General features: G+C 33.8%; 1 protein-coding gene across 4 annotated transcripts in view; it reads left to right on the forward strand.

The window, feature by feature from the left end:
- Positions 1-25,377, forward strand: part of TECRL (trans-2,3-enoyl-CoA reductase like) — a 119,267-nt gene that overhangs the window by 53,512 nt on the left and 40,378 nt on the right. For all 4 annotated transcript variants that reach the window (XM_035293643.3, XM_002745801.7, XM_008993259.5 and 1 more), the window contains exons 3-4: positions 19,122-19,166; positions 25,050-25,153. In XM_035293643.3, the coding sequence (XP_035149534.1) occupies positions 19,122-19,166; positions 25,050-25,153 (149 nt within the window). The remainder of the gene's footprint in view (positions 1-19,121; positions 19,167-25,049; positions 25,154-25,377) is intronic.

Here is a 25,377-nt window from a genome sequence, read left to right on the forward strand (position 1 = left end):
TCTTAATAATAAAATTTCTTAAGACATTTTTATAAAAAGACATATATGAAGGCAACAAACATATGAAAAAACACTCATTCTCCCTGGTCATTAGAGAAATGCAAATCAAAACTGCATTGAGATACCATCTCACTCCAGTTAGAATGGCGATCATTAAAAAATCTGGAGACAACAGATGCTGGAGAGGATGTGGAGAAATAGGATCACTTTTACACTGTTGGTGGGAGTGTAAATTAGTTCAACCATTGTGGAAGACAATGTGGAGATTCCTCAAGGATCTAGAAATAGAAATTCCATTTGATTCAGCAATCCCATTACTGAGTATATACCCAAAGGACTATAAATCATTCTATTATAAAGATATGTGCACATGCAAGTTCATCATGGCACTGTTTACAACAGCAAAGACCCGAAACCAACCCAAATGCCCATCTGTGATAGACTGGACAAGGAAAATGTAGCACATATACACCATGGAATACCATGCAGCCATAAAAAATAGTAAGTTTATGTCCTTTGTAGGGACATGGTTGAACCTGGAAACCATCATTCTCAGCAAACTGACACAAGAATAGGAAATCAAACACTGCATGTTCTCACATAGAGGTGGGTGTTGAACAATGAACACACTTGAACACAAAGAGAGGAGCATCACACACTGGGGTCTGTTGGGGGGGCTATGGGAGGGAAAGTGGGAGGGAGAATGGGAGAGAGGTAACGTGGGGAGAAATGTCCGGTATAGGTGATGGGGGAATGGTGGCAACAAACCACCTTGCCATGAATGTACCTATGCAACAATCTTACATGATCTGCACATGTACCCCAGAATCTAAAGTACAATAAAAAAAAAAAAAAAGAAAAAGAATTTAGGTAGAAAATTTTATAGCAATATCTTCATGTTGACTGAATGCTTTATTTTCTGACAATCCACAGTACATCATTCATCTAATTTCCTTTTAATTTTTAACACATTAAGTTTTCATTCACATAAAATCTCCACTTAGTATAAGATTTATGGGCCGGGCGCGGTGGCTCATGCCTGTAATCCCAACACTTTGGGAGGCCGAGGCAGGTGGATCACGAGGTCAAGAGATCGAGACCATCCTGGTCAACATGGTGAAACCCAGTCTCTACTAAAAATACAAAAAATTAGCTGAGCATGGTGGCACGTGCCTATAATCCCAACTACTCAGGAGGCTGAGGCAGGAGAATTGCCTGAACCCAGGAGGCGGAGGTTGCGGTGAGCCGATATCACACCATTGCACTCCAGCCTGGGTAACAAGAGCGAAACTCCGTCTCAAAAGAAAAAAAAAAAAAAAGTTATGTCACTCCAGTACTCCAGTATATTACTTTTCATTCTTCTTTGTTTTGTAATGACACTCCAAACTTTTCTCTATTTCCCTTGAGTCCTCCAAAATGCATCTTAAAGATTTCCCCAGTCTAAACTTAGATGTGAAAATGATGATATATCCTGTATTCTAATCTTAAAACTACTGCTGTTCTGGAATATTCATTTCCACTCTACTTACTCACTTATCCACACCATGATTCTTTTCACTAGTTAAAACTGAATTTTATTATTTGAAACTCTGAACAAAGCCAGTTGACCATCTGTCATTCTAGTTGTCTCATTTTCTGGCTCCAGGGCTCCCAGTTTTTAAAGCTCATAGAAATGTACTGTCTAGAACTTTTCCTTCTTCAGATATATCACCTAGCTTAGTTTATTTTATATTTTATCAACCACTCTATCACTAGTTGGAAATAAGGACTTAGCTTTCCAGTGCAGTCCTCAGACTCTATTCCCTTCTAACCTTATTCTTTCTCTGTCCTAAAAACTCCTTCACTGGAGCTCTATTAAAGAAAACCACAATATCATGCCCCTAAAGTGCCTTTGTCCATTCTCTGCTATTTCATGTAGAGCTTTTAGCAATATCTTTAAAGATTATCTAACTCTCCTATTTTGGGCAATTTTGAACAATTTTTCCAGAAATCAGTTATGTTATTCAAGCTACTTCTCCTATTATAAAAGAGATATTTGTCTTCTAGTTCATCAAAAATTTCCTTCCCCTCTCTTATATTGCATACTGTCTTCTGTTTCTCTACTTTTAAAGAAGGATAAGCACCTCATTCTGTGCTTATGTATTTGTGCTATGCCTCTCCATATCCTTATAATATTTACTTATTTGATCTTGTTATTTTCTATAATTTTAAGTGCTTCCTTTACAATTGGTCTTTTATTAAAAATTTCCTAACTTAAAACTACTGATAGCAATGTCATCACTTCCTCTCCTATCCATCATTTAACACTCACTTCAAAATGGTGCTCTTTGTTAGTATAATGACCTTTCTAAGGTCATAGCATTTTCTTCTGTGCTAAAGCATATATCCATAAATATTTGAGCATGTCTAGCTTGAACTTTCAACTGCATTTGACTTAGTGTAGCATTCTTTTTTTTGACTCATTTTGTTTGTTTTATCGTTTGATTTTCACTGTCTTTTCTCACTTGATTTCTACTATATACTTTGTCTCCTCTGGCCTATAATTTTCAGACTTCTTTGAAAGTTTTTCATCATTCTTTGGTCCTTTAAATGTTGGGATTACCTAGATTCTCTTTTCAACAATCTTCCCGTTTAATTCTACTTTTTATTTTTCTGGTGTACTATAAAACATTTGCATGGTTTAAAAAATATCTTTGTAAAGTAACTAAAAATGAAATCAAAACCATCTCATTCCCAGAACTTTCTACTGTTCATTAAATGCCAATGTGTCATCACAATATCTTATATATTAATGTTTTACAGTTACTTCAACTTTAGCATGTTTTCTTGAGTTTGCTCTTTTTTCCTTATTCAATCAACAGTAATTTAATTCAAATACTTCATCTTGAAATCTGTATATCATTATAAATACCACTGTGTCTCTTACATTCTACATCCAATTATTCACTCAGTTTATCAGCTTTATACCATACTATAACTGCAATCTGTACATTACCTTAATTAAAACCACAGTTCAAGTCTTCATACCTTTTGATATATGTACCTATGTTAGTCTCATATTAGATGCCTTATTCATGTATTGCTCTGTTCTCTTATTTTATCCATTCTTTATTATCTCTAGCACCAAGTTGAAGCTCCTTATGATATATGAGCCCTCATAATACCTGCATACTCTATGCATTAACTATGTTGAATTTCTTGATTTTTACTTTAACAGCATAGTGTTTATTAACTCTCCAAAAACCTCTCACATTGTTCTGTGTTTATATCTTCACTTCTCGGCTTTCCCCATTGTTAAACTGTAATTTGCTAAAGGAAAATAGGCATTCTGTACCTGTATTTACCACGTAATTACTGTGGCTCATTATTAGAGAAATACAACTAGTCCAATACTATAAAAATTTGTGATTTAGAAATAAACTATTTAACTGGGTGCAGTGGCTTGTGCCTGTAATCCCAGCTACTCAGGAGGCCGAGGCAAGAGGATCAAATGAGCCCCACATTTCTACAGCCTGGGCGGCTGAATCAGACTCCATCTCTAAAAACAATAATAAATAAACAAAATTAGAAAAAATTGTCAAAACAAATTATACTGCTTTTAGAGATATATTTGTCATCTATGCCTTAAATAATGAGCACTGAAGACAAAAACATACTTTGAGTCTGACATTTTCTTGTACATAAACACATAGAAGTGCTTATATGTATGTGGTGAGTGTGAGTGTTTGAATATGCATGTGCTTGAGCATATACATAATTAAAAGAAAACTTTCTTTTAGAAGATAATATACAGATATTATTTAGATGGATTTAGCTTCTTTACTCTTAAAGTCATCACAATCGTCTCAGACCATTAAAACGAAAATAGTAGCTTCATATATTTCTGCTGCAGAGTTATTTGAGATGGAGAGGTAAAATTCAGGAGTTTTGTTTTTGTGTTTGTTTCATCTTCAGCAAAGTATCTGTAGAACATATGGCTTTCTGAAGTGAGAGATATTCAGATTTAAGAATACATTGGTTACAACACAAATACCTAATGCTGTTATTGAATCACTGAGAATCATCTTTGGGTAAATATTCCCAGGTATTTTCACCATTCTTTACTAAGCAAAACATGTATTAAATCAAATCTAAGTACATCATGTAAGTGTTACAAAAACACTCTCCCTTGCGAATTATACAATAAATATTTTACTATTTTATTTAGTTTTTACTTATTATAAACTAAGTTCTAACAATGGATTAATTTTAAAAAATGATTTCCTGAAAGAAAACATTGATATATTTATTATGATGAATGTTTAGAAATAAATTTTTCTAGCCTATATTTAAATCCTGAAGTGTGTTAATGATTCAACCTTCTGTAAAAACATTAATATTCTCCAAAACTAAACAGCTTATAAAAATGATTTAAGAAACATGGTAATAAACACATACCTCTGTGTATCTTTTTTCTTTTACTAAAAATATTACTGTATAAAACTACTCTTCTTTATGGAATTTCTTTCAAGTTGTAGTTGATAATCTATATACATATGTTAGTCTCCTGTTGGAGGCCTTATTCATGTATTGTTCTGTTTTCTTATTTTATCCATTATTTATTATCTGTAGCGTAAAGTTTAAGGTAAGAATAAATAAATATAATAATTAAAAATAAAGACATATTTCTTTTCAGGAACTTCATTTTTAGTGTATAGTAAAACTACTGATTATGGCTTTTTTTTTTTTTAAATCATGCAGTTCTAACAGTTTTTTGGTAAAACACTTCAATATGTAGGATCATGTCATCAGAAAACAGTGATAATTTTACTTCTCCCTTTCCTATTTGAATGCCTTTTCTTTCCTTCTCTTGCCTGATTGCCCTGGCTAAATCTTCAAATACCATGTTGAATAGAAGTGGCAAGAGTGGGTACCCTTATCTGGTTTCCTGACTTTAGAGAAAAGTCTTTCAACTTTTCACCATTGAGTAGGATGTTAGCTGTGTTTTTTTCATACATGGTCTTCTTCTTTTTTTTAATTTCCTGAAAGAAAACTTTAATGTATTTATTATGATGTGTCTTTAGGAATACCTTCTGTGCCTCATTTGTTGAGAATTTTTATCATGAAATAATGTAGTTTGTCCAATGCTTTTAAATATTAACTACAATTTAATTTGTTTAAATATTTGTACTTTGTTGTATTAGTTTTTGTTTGTTTGTTTGTTTGTTTTGTTTTTTTGTTCGTTTGTTTTTTGAGATGGAGTCCTGTTCTGTCACCCAGACTGAAGTGCAGTGGCGTGATCTTGGGTCACTGCAACCTCCATCTTCCAGATTCAAGCTATTTTGGAGCCTCAGTCCCCTGAGTAGCTGGGACTACAGGCGTGCACCACCATACCGGCTGTACTGTATTAGGTTTTTTCTTTTTTTTGGGGGGGGAGGGATAACATGGGGAGAAATGCCAGATGTAGGTGATGGGGGGATGGAGGCAGCAAACCACCTTGCCATGTATGTACCTGTGTAACAATCCTGCATGATATGAACCTGTACCCCAGAACCTAAAGTACAATTAAAAAAAAAAGCTTTCTAATAAAAACAACAAAAATATGTCTTCTTTATATTTAAGATACCAAATAGTACCACAACATTAAAAAAAAATTAATGTGCTTTGTGATTTTTGCTCCTCATTTTCCTAAATCCAAGTTCAAGTGTTAGGTATGACTCGATGAGGCAAGATACATTGAGCATCATATGGTTCAATAGAGCAGTGGTGTCTACACTAAGATGAATATTAGAATTACCTTAGGGGCTTCTGAAAAAATTCCTAGGGCCTCACCCCAAAATACTAATAGTGTTAGTCATGGGTGCAATATACAGTTTGAAAGCTCTTCTGGTGATTTCATTTTATTTTTATTTATTTATTTATTATTATTATTATTTTTTTGGCTGTTTCAGTGACGGGAGAATCACAAGGAATCAGGTATTCAGAGGAATGTATTGAGTAGAGGTGAGGAACTAGGATGTTGAAAAGTAAAAAAAGGAGAGAAGGAGAGGAAGAAAGAGGAAGAAAAAGAGGGAGAGAGAACAGGAATATTGCTTCATTCTAAAAATGAGTATTAATACTTAAAGAGTTGGAGAAAAATTTACCAACCAAATGGAGAGCAAAAATAAATAAATAAACAAAAAGCAGAAGTTGCAATTCCCACATTTGATAAAATAGATTTCAAAGCAACAAAGATACAGTGGTAAAAGGATCAATGTAACAATAAGGGATCTTAATACCCAGATACATAAACCCATAACGAGATTTAGACTCAACGAGACAGAAAATTAATAAGGATATCTAGGACTTCAACTCAGATCCGGAACAAGTAAACTCAATAAATATTTATAGAGTTCTCCATTTTAAATACACAAAATATTGATCGGCCATTATTAATACTGTATTAGTTTTTTATTGCCGCTGTACTACTTAGCTTTTAAAAGCAAGAAATATGTTATCTCACTGTTTTATAGGTTATGAGTCTGCATGGGCTTTGCTGGTTCCTCTGCTCTGGGTCTCAAAAGGCTGAAATAAGCTGTTTGCTTTTACCTGAAGATGATGAAGAAGTAACTATTTCTAGTCTCTTAAAGGGGTTGGCAGAATGCAATAACTTCCTAGAAACTAATCTCAGCTGCTAAAGATTTCCTGCATTTCTCTTCATTGTTCTCCCTTCATCTTCAGATCAACAACCATGCATCCAGTCTTTCTCATGCTCTGAATCTAAATTCAACTTTAATTTGAGAACACAGAAGAACAATGACTGACTCTTTATCTTTAGCATCAACTAAAATTAACTTAGTATTTAATGTCAAATATGAAATTAATCTTACGTGGTATTTTGTCATTGCTAACTCAAACTCAAATCTCATAATTTTAGAATGAGTAAGTAACTAGTACATTGTTCGTACAGCAACTTCAATTTTACTATAGAGGAAAGAATGCAATAGTTAAAAATAGACATATAAGTTGACCAGAATTCACTTAAAAATTAACATCTACAGATAATATTGGTGATATATGTAACGATAAAATTTTCTTCCCTTTACTGTTCTTACTTGGTGAAAAAGTAATTGAAATTATGTGAGCTCAGTATCTTCAATGGAGAAAAGCAATATTATTATGAACCATGCATAAAATTTAGACACTATCTCTGTCTATCTACAGGTCTAATCTATCTATCCACTTTCTATCTATCCCTCTCTAAGGACAGATTTTGAATGCAATAATTTTTCTTAATAATGACTCAAGACTCTGTTCAATATTAATTTCTTATCCTAACTTCTACAAGAGAAACTGCTCATATGTCTTGGTGCTTGTACAACCTATTCATTAATGCAGTAATATTGTACTTTGAATTGTTTGTGTGTCTCTTATTGATAGACTCTGGTATTTGAAGTAATAACTCTGTATATCACTTTATTATTCTTGACACCAGGAAACCACTAGCCTATAATACCATTGATCAATATTTCTTTAAATATTTGTCTTAGAATTTTAAAAAATATATAGTTTTAAATTAAGAATTGGAAAATGACAAGGCAATCAATATTAGTTCGGTTTTCCTTTTCAGGGCTAGTTAGGCCATGATCCAAATGCTTAACAAACATGGTTATATAACAATACTGGTTTGCTGTCAGTGTTTTGAGCAGATTAATTTGCAAGACTTAAGACATTCAATAGATTGTTATTAGGCACAATGTTTTGCTCAATAATAAAGTACTGCATTAGACTAATTTATAAAGTGTAGTTTACAAATGACTTCGTAAAGGAAGTATTTTATTTATTATCCAATTAGGCTGCTATTCTTTTTATTAAAAATGTTTTTCATATACAATGTTTTTAAAATCTTTTTTATCAATTCATAATAATTTACATATTAATGAAGTACATGTGGTATTTGGGGTTTACATCACCTTATTCATTATTCCTATTAATATGTATTGGGAACATTTAAAGTTATCCCTTTGGCTGGCCACAATGGCTTACAATCCAAGAACTTTGGGAGGCTGAGGTTGGAAGATCACTTAATCTCAGGAGTTTGCGACCAGCCTTGGCAATATAGTAAGACCTCATTCTTCTAAAAGTTTAAAAATTAGCTAAGTGTGGTGGTATGTGTCTCCTTCCCAGCTGCTCCAGAGGCTGAGGCAGGAGGTATGCTTGAGCTCAAGGCTAAAGTGAGCCATAATCATGCTCAATGACAAAGTGAGACTGCCTCAGAAACAAGTTATCTTTTCTAGCTACTTTGAAATATATAATACATTGTTACTAACTACAACCACTCTATTCTGCAATCAAACATTATAATTTATACCTGATACCTAATTGTATATTTGTATTCATCAATCAATCTCTTTTCATGCCCTCTTCCCATCAAATCACCCTTCTCAACTTCTGTTGTCTATCATTCTACTTTCTACTTGCATGAGATCAACTTTTTTGGTTTCTAAATATGAGTGAGAACATGTGAAAGTTGTTCTGTGTATGGCTTTTTTCACTTGTTATAATGATCGCCAGTTCCTACCTTGGTGTTACCCACCATAACCCACATTTTACTTGGTGGTGCTTACATAAATTACCAGTTTAAAAGGTTAGCTGTTGAAACCGATTTTTTAAATCACTGACTTCTAGAAAACTTTCCCACAACATAACTATACTACTATATTTACTAATTTAGTTGGAGTTTCTGGAAAAAAGAACCAAAAGAATATGAATAGCTGCTCATGTGATTGTGGAGGCTTGGCAAGTCCAAACTGATTGGATAAGCTGGCAGACTGGAGACTCAGGGAAAAATTGTTGTTTGAGTTGAAAGGCAGTCTGCTGGCAAATTTTGCTCTTCTTCAAAAGAGAACAGTCTTTATGAAGTGAGGCCTTCAACTGATTGTATATAGCTCTACCACATTCCAAAGGTCAATCTGCTTTATTCAAAATCCACGTATTCAAATGTTAATCTCTTAATTTATATAATCTTACTATCAATCAATAAAAACTTGCCAAGAATAAAATAAAATATTAATCTCATTCAAATAATACCTCATAGAAATATCCAGAATCTTGTCTGACCAAATATTTAGGCATTGTCACCCAGATAATTCATCAGATAATTAACCTTCACACATAGTTATGTAACTTGAACTTTTATTAAGGGGAATAGGTGCATTATTCTATCCACTTTATTCAGAGCTGAGATCCACAGGATACACATGAAGGCATCTGAAAGCATCACAATGACAAATGACATTGAAAGCTAAGTAAAATATAAAAATGCTAGTCTGGCAATTATTATTCGTGTTGAGAAAATAAAGTCATGACAATGTTTCTACAGAATAAATTGAAACCGAAAGGGTGTGTTCTGATTCAGTTTACCCATACATTAAGTAACAGCTCTGTGGGACACACACAAAAAAATGATAACTTTTTTTAAGTAAATGCCAACTCTGCTTCTGTCAACTGACAGATGTTGATTGTTTCCTTATATTGAAATGCAGAAAAGCACACTCCATATTCATTAAACATAAATCATTAAATAATGTTAAGTATTTTATAATTTCTCATAAACAGTGCCTTTATTATCTGAGAAATAATCTCTGAAACAAAATATCACTATTTAGATCATTGAATTCGCATCTGCTTAATTTGGGGAGTAGTCTTTTTGTTTTCAACCACACTATTATTCTTCAAGTTTAAAATCCATAATTATTTATGATATATATTCAACAAAGCTGTTTACTTCTATAATGAAATTGCCCTTCTGGAAATGTTGGAACTCAATTCATGGGTTGAAATCTTGTATATCTCTCTTCAAGGCCCTGCTGTGAACCACAACATAATGTCATATATTCTTAGGACTTACCCATAGTTATCAATTAATTAATGATATTCAATTACTATGTGCAAAGTAATATTAGTATTTTAAATTATGCCTTGACTTATAATTTGTTTATATCACATATGATTTACAATTGTGTTAAAGCTTTTCATCTGGGTTTATCTTCAGGAATATTATCTTCAAGATTTTGGATTTTCACTAGGGTAATCAAACTCTGCCATATTTCAAAGCAAGATCAATGCAATCCCTAATAAGCTGTTTCTTAAAAGGTTTTTTACAAATTATTATTTTCACATTTTATTAGAAAAATATTTATGAGAATTTAAGGGGTTTTTAATTGCAATTTTCAAAAAGCCTCTAGTAAAGGAATTACATTTGAACACAAGATGGAGTTTTGCCATTTTATCTTCTCTTGCATCTGTCCTCCTGATTGGAGACACCAGAACATTGTGTCCTGAAGAATCCAGCATGCTGTCAGGACCGAGGTGACTGGAACAAAGAGGAGGGATCTCTTCCATGCTGCTATCTGTGCAGGGGACACTGGATATTTTCCCTGCCTTAGCAGCATCAATTTCCTGGGATGTAGAAGAGTGTTCGATCTCACTGGGAACCAAGAAAAATTGTATATGGGAAGAGACATTTTCTGAGCTACAATTTTTAAACACTCCAAAGATTGCTCAGAAAAAGAACAGACAGTAATTGGAAAAATAGTGGAGGCAGGGACACAGTAAGGATCATGCTAGCTAGGAGACTAAATTTGGGTATAGACTACTGTGATGTCAGTATGTGAGAGAGAAGTGACCAGATTCTGGGTAGATCAGATTGACAGAACTGACAAATTTCCTGCTGCATTAGTTGTGGAATAGGGGAAGGATTGAAAATAGAGAGTGAAATAACTTTCTGCATTTATTTACCAGAATATCTGGAAGAATTTCAATGGAAAGGCAATGTGAAAGTAATATGGTTTGGCTCTGTGTCCCCCTGCAAATTTCACCTCAAATTGTAGTCCCCACATGTTGATGGAGGGAGGTGATTGGATTCTGATGGTGCTTTCTCTCATGCTGTTCTCATGATAGTGAGTGAATTATCACAAGATCTGATGGTGTTATAAATGGCAGTTTCCTCTGTGTTTTCGTTTTCTCTCTCTTCTGCCACCTTGTGAAGAAGGTGCTTGCTTCCCCTTTGCCTTCTGCCACAATTGTATCTAAGCCTCCTCAGCCATGTGGTACCATGAGTTAACTAAAGTTCCTTTGCTTATAAATTACCCAGTCCTGTGTGGTGTTTAATAGCTGTATGTAAACAGACTAATACAGTAAATTGTTACCTGGAGTGGGGCACTGCTATAAACATAACATGAAAATGTAGAAGCAACTTTGGAACTGGGTAATGTGTAGAAATTGACACAGTTTGGAGGGCTTAAAAAAAGACAGGAATATGTGAGAAACTTTGAAACCTCCTAGAGACTTGAATGGTTGTCACCAACATGACAGAGGACTGCTGGAAAGGCATAATTGCCTTTGAAATGTGTAAAGACATGAGATTTGGGAGGGATCATGGAGTAAATGACATGGTTTGGCTCTGTGTCCCCACTCAAACCTCATCTTGAATTGTAATTCCCACATGTCAACGGAGAGATCTGAAATACCCACATATAGAGAGTAGGAGGTTATTGGATCATCGGTGCCATTTCCTCCTTGCTGTTTTTATGATAGTGAGTGAGTTCTCATGAGACTTGATGACTTTATAAATGGCAGTTTCTAGGGCGTTTTCTTTCTCTCTCTCCTGCCACCTTGTGAAGAAGGTGCAGGCTTCTCCTTTTGCCTTCTGCCATGATTGTAAGTTTCCTGAGGCCTCCCCAGAAGTGCAGAAATGTGAATCAACAAAACCTCTTTCCATTATAAATTATCCTTTCTTGGGTAGTATATTTACAGCTGTGAGAAAACGAGCTATTATAGGAAGTTATAAAAGAGTAGATTTTAAGGGGAAAAATATACATTAAATTTAGGAACACATTGATTTTGAGATGTCCCAGAATAAAGTTGTCACATGGGAGACTGGGAGAAAATTGCAATCCAGTGCTGTAGTACAAGGCCATTCATATGCAGGGAAAGGCATTCTCAATCACCAAGAAATGGGAAAAAAATTATTCAAGGCATCTCAGAATCTTTATGGCAGCTGCTTCCATCACAGGTCTGGAGGCCTAGGAGAAAAAAAATGGTGCCCTGGGACCCGCCCCTGACCTGTGCAGCCTCTAGAGTTGGTGCCTTGTGTCTCAGCTGCTCCAGCTCCAGTCTTGACTAAAAGGGATCAAGGTACAGCTTAGGCTTTAGAGGTAGCAAGCCTCAATGCTTGGCACCTTGCATGTGGTGTTCGGTCTGCAGGTACACAGGACTCAAGAATTGAGGTTTGGGAACCACAACCAGTATTTCTGAGGATGTATAGAAACCCCTGAATGTTCAGGCAGAAGTGTGCTGCAGGAGTAGAGCTCTCATGCAGAATCTCTGCTAGAATAGTCCAGAGAAGGAATGTGGGGTTGGAGCCCCCACATCAAAGTACTCACTATGGCACTGCCTATAGAGCTGCAAGAGAAGAGCCACCTTATCCAGACTCCAGAATGGTTAGAACTACCATTTTCCAGGTGCAAGCTGCGAGCTGCAAGCTTGCATGTGGAAAAGCCACAGACACTTCTTTCATGTGTTGAAAGATGACTATTGACTATTCTGTAGCAAGAAAGTATTTTTCCCTTAACAACATCCAATGAGATGAATAAAATATTATTTACTCAAATTTATTTTTTTAAACCAGTAATTTGTCTGGAAGGATGTTTTAAGTAAGCCTGTGTGTTTGTGTGTGTGTGTGTGTGTGTGTGTGTGTGTGTGTGCATGTGCGTGTGCTGCTGTGTGCATGTTTATCTTGGTGGCAGTAAATAAAAATCCATATACTAGTTTGAGGAATATTATTATAAATGTTTCTTTACTGTTGAGGCAGCCAGTATGGGGAGTCTTATTACTGTGGAAAAAGATGTTATAAAGTTCAGTCAAAGTGGAAATGATTACCTGCAAACATACAGTTTTTCTATATTAGTTAATCCACATAGGAGAAAAGCATTAGATTCAATGGGACCTTAACTGAGACCCGCTTATGACTTAGAAAAGCTTTATCTTCTTTATGGACCATGTTAGTCTTACTTGACTTGTGATGGATTCATTTAACCTCCATGTCACTCAGTCAAGAGCAACCTGTCTCACACTGGCCTGGTGTGTAAAATAATAAATGTCTTATTATCTAAGACAATAAAAACAAACAGACTAACAAACAAAAAACAAGATGGAGTATAAAAATCTTTCTGAGAGCTTTTCAGATTGGCATTTTGTATTTCTCTCTGATTTCTCTTACCAATTGCTCTTTGCTGAGAGCTATGGGTTGTCAGTGTGCTTTTACTATGTAGTTTCATTCAAAACTTCAAAGCCATTACATTTTAGGTAGGAGCTTTGTTTTAAATTATACTTCAAACAGCAGGCACAATTTTCAACACTCACCATTAATGTTTGTACATTTGAATGGTAAGAAAGTATGAAGTCTCTCACTTCAGTCTATTTTCTAATCTGAGTGCAAATAACCACAGATGTTGCCTTATCCGTTATTTATATATAATGTCATAAATGGTGTTTTTTTTCATCATAACAGAGCTTCTCAAAATACACCAGGAATTTCAGATTCCTATGTCAAAACTAAACAAATATAACATCAAATATCATCTTTTTATATCTATCTTTTCATCTATCATATATCATCAAAATTTGATGAATGTATAGATACAGAATCTTATAGACATAGATATAGGTTATATACAGATATAAAGATTATATTTGTATAATCTTATATGTAAAAATATATCATATATGGAGTTACATTTTAAAAATCTATGTATATAAGTACATATATATATATATATATATATATATATACATGAGGTTTTTTCTATGATTTTGTCCTTTTTTTTTCTTCCCATTCTAAATCCTGACAATTTCAAAAAATAAAACAATGCAAACAGTAACCTAGATGGTTTGTATTGGATTCACATATACATTTCACAGATATTTATACACAGATTACCACGGAGGAGTGTGGGCTAGACCCTTTCGACTCATCTATTAGTATTTATTTTCTTCCAAATGTTATGTTTTCAGGTGAATTTTTTAGAAAGCTTTCTATAGCTTACAAATGAGAGCAGGATACAATGTTCTCCACAAACCATGACATTTTGTTCATACTTTATTTTTTCTCTCTGTGGCTGTAAAGTTAATATTTTGGAAAACTGATATATCAACAATCAAACACCAAGACTTTGAAAGCAAAGCAGTCTTTCACAAGTTGAAACATAACTGTTGAGTAAGTAGTAGCAAGAAAATATTTTCTCCGTAACAGTGTAGAATGAGATGAATAAAATCATGTTTACCAGACTTTATTTTTGTTAAAGCATTAAATTTGTCTGGAAAGAATGTTTTCTGTAAGAGTGTGTGTGTGTGTGTGTGTGTGTGTGTGTGTGTGTATCTTAGTGATAGTAAATAAAAAACAATTTAATACTTTGAAGGATGTCATGAAAAACATTCTTTGATTTCTTTCCTGTTGAGCAACAACTATATTTGACTGTAAGAATATGTTTACTTGATTATATAGTTTGCTTTGTCTCTATAACTTTAATTAGCTCATGTAAAATTGGTAAATAGTGTAATGATATCAGTATGATGTGGAATTTACAATTGTTATATACCTTTCTTTGAACATGGTATCATTTTGCACCACCACGTAACAGTAGCTGAGCGCAAACTGTACAACATAAACGTGGAAAGATATAAGCTACTAATATATACTGTATCACAATATCTATTTTTTACCAAGTTCATTTGGCCAGGTTTTCTGTCTTAGAAATGTTGTTTTGTCAAGTTTCTCCTTATCTTTGTTAATTTAAGCGCTGGAAAATCACTCTTACACACATTTTCATGACCCTTTATTCCCCCTTTTTTAAAGAAGGCACAACTGTATTTTCTGTTGAATTTTTTATTAGAAACATATCTTAATTGTACTGGTATTTTTATTATGACTATTGCTGGTTTTGTTAGTGATTGCAATAGAGAGTTGTAAAGATTTTAACTAATCTTTCCATAACTTTATGTTTTCATAACCCTGTATTTTCATAGTGTTATTTTTTCAGAAATGGTGTCTCATGCATATATCATGTTTTAGCAGAAAAGCTTTCATCTGTACAAATGACTAAAAGGTTTGATGTTGCTTTAAAACTATAATTTAATAGTGTATTTAATATGTTTTTAGTAATTTTTTTGGAATTTGACATGTTATTACATTTATTCCTCACAATGTCCTAAATAGATATACTTTTATAAACCTTCATTTATTTTTGTTTTTATTGTTTTTTTCACAGATGAGAACACTAATATTTATGAAAGTAATTTACTTAAGATTAATAAAACAACAACAGACTATAATCTCAGATTTTAAACACAGTGAATGTGTGCACAGACTTTGGCAGTTATTCAACAATAAAACACCTCTTCAGAAAGGGAAAGAATTATAAGTAACAGTTTCACATTTAACTAAAATCACAGTAAATATAAATATAAATACTTTCATGCACACACACACACACACACACACACACACACACACACACAAAACCAATTCTTCCATAAGAGGCCATGTATTTATTTGAATCTTACAAAACCACATCACACATGCTTCTGTGTCATGCAGTCTTCTAATCACTGCATCAAAATAATCCAGAGTACCTGTTCTCATGGAGATTTCACAACAGTAATGAGAAACAGACACTAACAATCTTAATAGACGTAAGTAATTTCAGATAAAAAGACCAAAACAGGGAATTGGGGAAAACAATAACAAGGAGAAAATACTAGGATCTGCTCCATCTGGTAGTATTTTATGAGATTTTTGGGGTGTTGCTTCTCTGGCTGGAAACCTTTGCTTGAGTTTTGCTTGGGCCTGCTGGGCTCATTCTGCCCACTTGGCTTGGCAGGCTGCACTCAGTTCATGCTACTGTCCTGGATCCCACGACTCCAAGGGAAACTGAAGTCAGGTGTGGAGTGACAGGAGTCTGTGAATGATCAGGCCACTGCACAGTCAGACATACTGGCTCCTGCCACAGAGTGGGCACCTCCAGGTGCCAGAATTGATGTTAGCTCTCTGTGAGGCTGCAGACAGACCAGGAACACCACAAGCTGCTTCCCCTGATGTAACCAGGGAATGCTGGGGCACCCAGAAGCTTAGAAATGCCAGGAACTGCAGAGCCCCAAAGAGGGAGTCACAGCCCTGGCTCTGGAAGCTCCCAGGTCTGGGATTCCTGAAGGGCTGCAGCTTTTCTCTCCTCTTCACCTGCAATGTACTAAGCAAGGGGTATGTTTTAGCCTCATTTTTTTTTTTCTTTTTTTGAGACGGAGTTTCACTCTTGTCACCCAGGCTAGAGTGCAATGATGCAATCTCTGTTCACTGAATCCTCCACCTCCACCTCCCAGGTTCAAGTGATTCTTATAATATAAGTTCATATTATAATATTACTGTCATGTTTTTGGAATCTTCTCATTGAAATTCTAATAGCATTCAACTAATGGTGGTGTCAAGTTGTAATACTTCCAGGACACCTGTCCCTAAAATATAACCCACTGGAGAAGCATCCATTCAATATACATAACATAGCTTAAAACCCTCAAGAAGGTAAACTTACAATTTAAATTTTAAAAATCATATAAGAACGAATCCACCATCAGAAAGTGTCAAGGGACATGATAAATAATAAGATTAACTCCAGAGAACCTTAGAAATATGGAATCTCATAGGAAGTCAGCTAAATCACCTACATATGATTGGAAGATTTAAAATCAAGAATCAAAAATATAAGAAAAACATAATACTGCAAATACCTATTGGCTTTTTTGAGAAATGATCAAATAAAACTGATTGAAATAAAGCATTTTATCCCTTATGATTAAAATGTAATGGAATGATAGTGTAGCAATACAAAAGAAACGGAAAAACTAGTCAGTTAAAGGTTGAGCCTGAGGAAACTACTCAGAAAAAAGAAAGGTAAAGGAATTAAGAAAATGTGAAATATAGATTAAAAGAAATAAGGACCAAAATTAAATGATATAACATATGTTCGCAGGCATCCACAAAAATAAGCAAAAAAGTCCATTAATTGCAATGACAAACTATATACAGTACTGTAAAATAGTACAGCAGAATCCTCAGTTTTCCTTCATAAAATAGAATAAGAATTGTATGTATCATTCTGTGGGCTTTTGACATTCATTATACTATATATTATCTTTCAAATATTTGTTCTTTAAAAAGTGCTAATAATTGAGTATATTAATTTGACTTTTCATATCATGACCTTATTTGGGATATTTATTTATTATTATTGTAAATGCATTGAAAGGTTGTAATCAAAGCAATATAACTTTTAACCAAATAAAATTACTTGGCTATGGAAAGTCATGAAGCTAATTACCCCCAACAGCACCTATCAGGTGTGTTTTATGTTTTGATTTATTATTTTTAGGAAAAGAACATATTTACTAGATAGTTAAATTTCCTTCAGTGTATGCATTTACAGTACTCACACCTAATAGACTTGAGAAGGCAAACATTACAACTTAATCTTAAAATTACCCACATAAATTTTTCATCTGACTTTCCTTTTTTCTTTCAACTAGTTATAAATTACCTATTAATAAAGGTTCTGTCCATGGTTTCTCATTTCCATGAAGTATTCTCATGTCTTTCTAATCCTGAGTTATCTTTGCTTTCTCTCATGTATTGTTTTTGGAAAAAGAAAAAAAAGAAGGGGAAGAAGAAGAAAAAGGAGAAGAAGATGGAGGAGGAGAAAAAAATTGTGAAACATTTCTTTAAAAATACTGTTTTTAAAAATTTATTACATATTTGGTAAATCGGTTTAAATTTTAATCTCAAAGTTAAGAATCAAATTTTTAAAGAAGACTTTAAAATGATGATATATAATTTATTTAAAGATAAAAAATATTCCGTTTTTATTGCATTTTGGGTTTTGGGGTACATGTGAAGAATATGCAAGATAGTTGCATAGGTACACATGTGGCAGTGTGATTTGCTGCCTTCCTCCCCTTCACCTATATCTGGCATTTCTCCCCATGCTGTCTCTCCCTAACTCCCCACCCCCTGCTGTCCCTCCCCTGTTCCCCCCAACAGACCCCAGTGTGTAGTGCTCTCCTCCCTGTGTCCATGTGTTCTCACTGTCCAGCACCCGCCTATGAGTGAGAATATGCGGTATTTCATTTTCTGTTCTTGTGTCAGTTTTCTGAGAATGATGGTCTCCAGATTCATCCATGTCCCTACAAAAGACACAAACTCATCGTTTTGATTGCTGCATAATATTCCATGGTGTATATGTGCCACATTTTCCCTGTCCAGTCTATCATCGATGGGCATTTGGGTTGATTCCAGGTCTTTGCTATTGTAAACAGTGCTGCAATGAACATTCGTGTGCATGTGTCCTTATAGTAGAACAATTTATAGTTCTTTGGATATATACCCAGTAATGGGATTGCTGGATCAAAAAATTATATTCTTATAATTGTGAATCAACTCTTTATTATAAAAGTGTATAATAAATATGATTTGATTTTTCTGTGCAGATAGAGTTATTTAGTGGTCTCTTTATTCCTAAAGGCAGTATAAAAAGAAAACTTCAAGTGATGTTTCTGTTATGACCAATTAACTCATAATATTAAAAGTCAATGATACATGTGATTCTGATAGACATCTTAGTATTTACTCTTAATAGGAAAAATAACACAATTTCAGGTGCAAATATTAGATAAATTTTAAATCAGATTGAAGTCCTCAATTTTAAATGAAATATGTTCAAGTTTTTTATTGATGAAAAATTTACATAAACTGAAGTGCACAAGTCATAGGTCATACTACTTGATGCATGCCCAATGCTGAATGCACCTATGTAACAAGTCCCCATCAAAAAGCAGAATTTATCACTTTTAAAGCTTTCCTCAGGCTTTCTTTCAGTCACTATCTATCATTGCTGGGCAGCACCCTACAAAAGGTAACCACTATTTCTACTTCTGACACTACATAACCCATTTTATGTACTTCCTGAGATCTAATCTGTATTCCCATGGAAACAGTTTGTTTCATAAGCTATGTTTACCCTTTTGCTGACAAGTAAATGTTATTTTTCATTGAATAGGTCCAAAGTGGTACCCTTCCCGAGTTGGTGTGCAGCTAGAATGTGGTAAGAAGCATTTTTCACTGATGCATTTATTTAATTTAGAATCCCTTTTCTATTTTCAGTAGCTGACATTTACTTATCATGTAGTAAATATTTTAAATATTAGTACTATTTAATTGATCCTCCCAACAAACCAGTGCTCCACTTTATAAATAAAAAATTTAGTGTCAAAAAGGTATATTTTACGTATTCACTGTCCATGAGTTTTAGAAGCAGATTCTGAACCAAAATATTTCTGTCTGTTAAGCTTTAACCAGTCACATTCTAATTCTACTGTCCCATAATATATTTTTAAGGCTAATGCTTAGTGTTTCACTTATTTTATTTTATTTTTATTTTTGCTGTTATAAAACAGAATAAGTGAGATAAGGAACAAAAACTAAAGAATTTGGAGGAGAAGCATTATATTCACTGTTAAACCTCAAATTTTTCAGAATTTTAAACCCTTTGATCTCAAGAAATTTATCAATATATTCACTTAAAAATGGCTCTTACAAAGAATTACTGTTATTAACATTGCATCAACTTGAAAATTTGGAATTTTTAATTTTAATGAAAGCTATTGGTAGCATGTAGTTTTTTTTTTTTTTTTTAAATTATGATACAGTGGGGGTAATTAGCAAACCCCTTTAATAGTAAATCTATAATAGGTAACTAGTAGGGAATTTCAATCTCTCAATTTTTCATAAATGATTAATTGAACTTTTTTCTATTCCTCTTGCTAATATTTAGGTTGTCCTCTCTCAGATATTGCATGCACTTAAAGACAAATAATAATTTCTTTGAGTCTCTAAAATTTGTTATGAGTGTTTTCATTGCTGTCTTAATCATTGAATCTTTCTCTGAGACCTACATGTTAGAAACAAAGAAATATGCAAGATTTCTAGAAGCCACAGGTTTTTTTTTTTTTTTTACTCTCTCAAATTCGTTTTTCCTCAAATATTCAAGACAAATTCCCACCTACCCAGAGTCTAGGGAAAAAATTATTGTCTCATTTATTTATGCCTTGGTAAGGTCTGGCACATGTCAGCATATAAAGGCCTTTCAATTCATGAATGGAGACATATATGAAATAAAATTGACTCTTACACAAAGAAGTCTCAAAGAATGTCACAGACAACATTGTCAAGTGTAACTTCCTCTTGAGGGACACTCTAATGGACTGATAAATTTCTGTTAGTTCAGTGTTCTGGTGGAGAAGCATTATACGCACTGTTAAATCTCAAGTTTCTCAGCATTTTAAACCCTATGATGTCAAGAAATTTGGTGAATTGACATGTTACTTTTATTCTAAATTTACTTACCTGGTTGAGTGTACCAAGGTCGAGTATGAGATGAGTAAAATATAGGTGTCTAAGTGTCCTTAAAAAGGAATGTGATGGGTCAGGTGCAGTGGTTCAAGCCTCTAATCCCAGCACATTGGGAGGCTGAGTCCAGTGGGTCATGAGGTGAGGAGTTTGAAATCAGCCTGGCTAACACAGTGAAACCTTGTCTCTACTAAAAATACAAAAGTTAGCCAGGTGTGGTGGCGTGAGCCTACTTGGGAGATTGAGGCAGGAAAATCGCTTGAACCCGGGAGGTGGAGGTTGCAGTGAGCCTAGACGGCACCAGTGCACTCCAGCCTGGGTGACAGTGAGACTCCATCTCAAAAAAAAAAAAAAAAAAAAAATGTAATGATATATTTTTTTTAAAAAAAGAAAATCAATTGATTTGTTGATATGGTGCAAAGAAATCAAAATATGAAGTTTACCTGAATTGATTCAGAATTTTACATTTAATTGACTCTCATACTTACTTGCCTACAGGGTCTTCTTTTATATGACAGAGCTAAAAAAACATATTGAATCATTTTTAAAGTGTTAGATTATGTTTATAATGTGTATGATGATTGGCACATGCTAGTTACTCCATCAATCAGTCATAATTATTAGTATTAAGAAGAAAAAAAAGACAATACCAAAACAAAGCAGGGTCTTAATATTTATAAACACTTGCTCCCAAAATATGTTTACTAGAATTGTAAATCTTATACAAATATTATTGACTTCTATAGTTTCCTCAAACAATGGAAATCTCTAAAACACAAATAAAATAGCAACCATTGATTTTCATGGGAAAAAAATTAACCAGTTTTTTAGCTCTGTGTCTCTGCTGAGCTGTGCTATATTTAACTGAACTTGGCTAGGCTCATGCATGCAGCTGCAGTCAGCTGCTGGACTGTTAGGGAATGATTAGTCTATAATGACCACAACTTACATGAAATTCCCTTGGTTCTGTGTGGTTCGTCACTCCTTAGCAAAATAGTCTGGACTTACTCACAAGTTGGAAGTAGAGGTATAAAAATGAGCAGAGGTACTAAAGAATTGTTGAAGTCCAGGCTTGGAACTGGCAAATGATCACTTGTCCCACCAGTCACTAGTTAGCCTATATTCAAGGAGTGGGTATATAAGGCCAGCTCTAAATAGGTAGAACTACAAGGCTATACTGTAGATACTCTAGATGTGGAATTAGTGATGAATTTCAGCTATTTTTACAATAAATCTGTTATATAATATGGTAAGTAAAGTATTTTCTATCTTCCTACCTTTATTAAGATGCTTTATAATGTTCTGGAAGGTAAAATTTCTAATGCTTAAAATCATTGTATTTCTACGTAGAAAAAATAGGATTTTTTTTTTTCATCACTGTTTCCGAGCAATACATCAAAGCTTCCCTCCACATCCTTTATACAATAGTCTTGACAAACCACTAGGTTTGATATTGGTTGTGTATCCAGTGCCTGGCCCATACTTGCGGGGGAACATCCAGAGACCAGATTGTGCTTGTGTTAATTTGGGCAGAAAATTCAAGGCCTTTAAGTGGATGAAACATGATCTAGAAAGATATGGCATGGAATCTAGTTAGGCATGTCCTGTCTTCTTGGCCCCACATATTCCTCTCCCTTTGATAAAGACGTAATCATGAAAAGCCAAGGAGTCCCTGTTTCTTGAGACTTAGTGCTATAATTAATGGTATATCTGGATTTTGTCAGATTCTGTTTCCAAAATGTCATATTGATGGGACCACATTTTAAAAATAGAATGCCAATGCTTTGTTCTTTGAAGCTGGCAAGGATGATAGAAGGGTAGAAACTAATTCCTTTTTTAAGGGTGATGATAGATGTATATTGGAAACGTATTTTCAGCATACTTCAAGTGATACAAAGTCAGCTGAATTTTTTGACCTTATTAACATTTCCTTGTTCTTATACATAATTATCATAATACTACTGACCTTCTGGATGTCAAAGTCTTCACTTTGATACATGTTGCAACAGTTTTCTATTGCTATGTAACAAATGCACACAAATTTAGCAGTACAAAAAATGATCATTTATTAAATTGAAGCCATATTATGATTGGATTCTCTGATTAGGATTTTATAAGACTGGAATCAGAGTGTTGACTGAACTGAATTCTCACGTGAAGACTCTTGACAGAAACCACTTGTGTTTTCGGAAAAGTTTGCATTTTATGTTTGTTTGTTCTTTGGAGTTGAGTAAGAGAAGTCCCTGTGTTCTTGCTGGCTGTTAGTTCCTAAAGGCTGCTGTCTTTTCTCAAAGGCCACTTGTATATCTGACATTGAGCAAGCCAGCAATAGCACAGTGAATCTTTCCAATAAACTAAATATCTAAATTCCTCTGTCCCTGATTACTACACACAGATTGTAAAAATTCATGCAATAAAAATCAGGGCTACCTAGAGGATCTTATTTTTTTTTAAGCCATGCAAAATAACTTAATCAACAAAGCAACAGCCTATCATATGCAGAACCTCAGGGATTACACAGAGGACAGAAATCTTGGGAATTATCTAAGAAAACTGCCTACCTCACATGTGTTCGTAGGTAAATATATTCACATTTCCAAGCAATGCCAAATTATCTTTATATGTAATTATATATATCTATATGTATTTTACAAATACTAATCAATTTATATGAAATTTCTAAAATATAATCATGAAATGGTGGCCATTAAGGTATCCAGAGAACCGTATAAATATAACCACCTAAATCATCTGGCTATTAAAAGCAGATTTATCAAGTTACTGCCTTCAAATGTAATATACAATTGTATATTTTTCATTTCACTTTAAAAAAACCTTTAATTATAAATATAAATAGATATTTTGGATTCCAAAAAGTCATCTAATGGCAGATACATATTAACATTTTCTTATTTATTTCAAAAATAGAGACTGGAATGATGCCTTTTAACTGCATAGATAATATAAATCACAAAGCATGCTAAGTATAACAATAATAATAACAATCATAGGGTCATATTTGAGGGATTAATCCATTTTGGTATATGAGCTCTAGTCTACTCATTTTCTTCCTGCTTTGTATACATTAGTTTAAATAAAACAAAATATATTTATGTTTCAGGTGGTTAAAAAATATTTAAGTTTTCTTCAAGTATTTTATTATAAATGCTATAAAAGGACCTTTGTTTACATATCTTCCCATATATACATTCCAGACTTGTCTTATGGTTATTTTTAAGAATGGAATCCATTCTGTCTATTTTACATCCATTTTATGAGCAGCTCCTTTCAGGAACCATTGCTATATCTTTGTCTTACTATGTCTAAGGCCTGTAATACTAGAGACCTCAGTGTGTTTTCATTCCCTTCTTTCTAAGCTGAATACATAAACAATCCCATCAAGCCCCATGGTTTTAAATGTTAATGACTTTCAAATATTTACACACACTTCTAGCCAGCTGCCTATTTGTCCATTCTTTCTTGAATATCTAAGATATACCACACACTTAAAACACCTTAAGGACTCTTAATTTTCACCACTAAATCCTGCTTTTCTGTAATCTTCTTCATGTCAGTTAATGAGAATACAATGCACTTAAGTATTCCGGCCAAAATCTAACTGTCTTCATCTCACTGAATCCTCTTCGCTCAATCAGTTTCTTAACAAATTGATTTAGGCTACATTCAAAATATGTCTACAATTCATACATTTTAACATTTTCACCAGTGCAACCTTAATCTAAACAAACATCAGCTCCAGCTGGATTAATTTTAAGTGTCTCCTAAACAATCACCTTGTTTCCCTTTTTTCTATTTTTCACACAGCATCGAGAATATATTTTTAAAAGATAAATTATGGCATTCTTCTAGTGCTTTAGAGGGACCATCCATCTATCCACCAATAACTTATCCTATTATAAAATCATTTAGAAATTAGTTGAGATGCAGTCCTACTAACACTAAAAATTATACTTTTTGTTGTTTTGTTTTGTTTTTATTTTGAGACAGGGTCTCACTTTGTGGCCTATACTGGAGCTCAATGGTGTGACCACAGTTCACTGCACCATTGACCTCTGTCGCTCAAGCAATCCTCCCATCTAAACTTCCTGAATTGCTGGGCCTGCATGCATGCACTAACATGCCTGGCTAATTTTTTTTCTATTTTTTGTAGAGACAGTTTTGCCTTGTCACTTCCTGAGCTCAAGTGATCCACTCACAAATTGCTGAGATTACTGATGTGACCCATCACATTCATCCTAAAATTTTACTTTAAAAAAAATTTCTGTATCTTATCTGTTTAGGTGCTAAGAAATAATTCTCAGAAATAATAGGATAGTAACTAATGGTGGTCTAAACTTTGGTTAGATGCTATTGGGAAACCACTGTGCATTTGAAAAGTTGCCAGACATATGTTATAAAATGGGATTTTTCACATTTTGTTTTACTTTAAAGATTTCTTGTATATTGTAATTTTCATATTAAATTGGTCCTTAGCTTTTATTGATTTTACATTAAGAAATTCATCATCGCCATGCTTTAAAATTCTATTAAAGTAACATTTTCTTATTTTTATTTTAAGGCGGGCCTTTTTTGAAGGACCACATTACCATTCAAAGTATTGCAGCTTCCTCCATTGTCACACTGTATGTTACAGACCTAGGTCAACAAGTCAGTTGGACCACAGTAAGTGTCAATTTAGAATATAGCATGCATGCCTCACATTTTGCTCTAAATAATTCACTGACAGCCTATTTCTGCCAAATAAAATCATAGTAAAACAAAATGTGGTGAATGGTATTTTTTATTTTCTATTCTTACTATGACAAGTGGCCAAAGTTCTACTTACGTATTGGAGAAATAGAAAACCACAGTTTTCAGAAAATGAAACACCGCATATTCTCACTCAT

The sequence above is a fragment of the Callithrix jacchus genome, chromosome 3 (genome assembly GCF_049354715.1).
Source record: "Callithrix jacchus isolate 240 chromosome 3, calJac240_pri, whole genome shotgun sequence".
Taxonomy (NCBI): domain Eukaryota; kingdom Metazoa; phylum Chordata; class Mammalia; order Primates; family Cebidae; genus Callithrix; species Callithrix jacchus.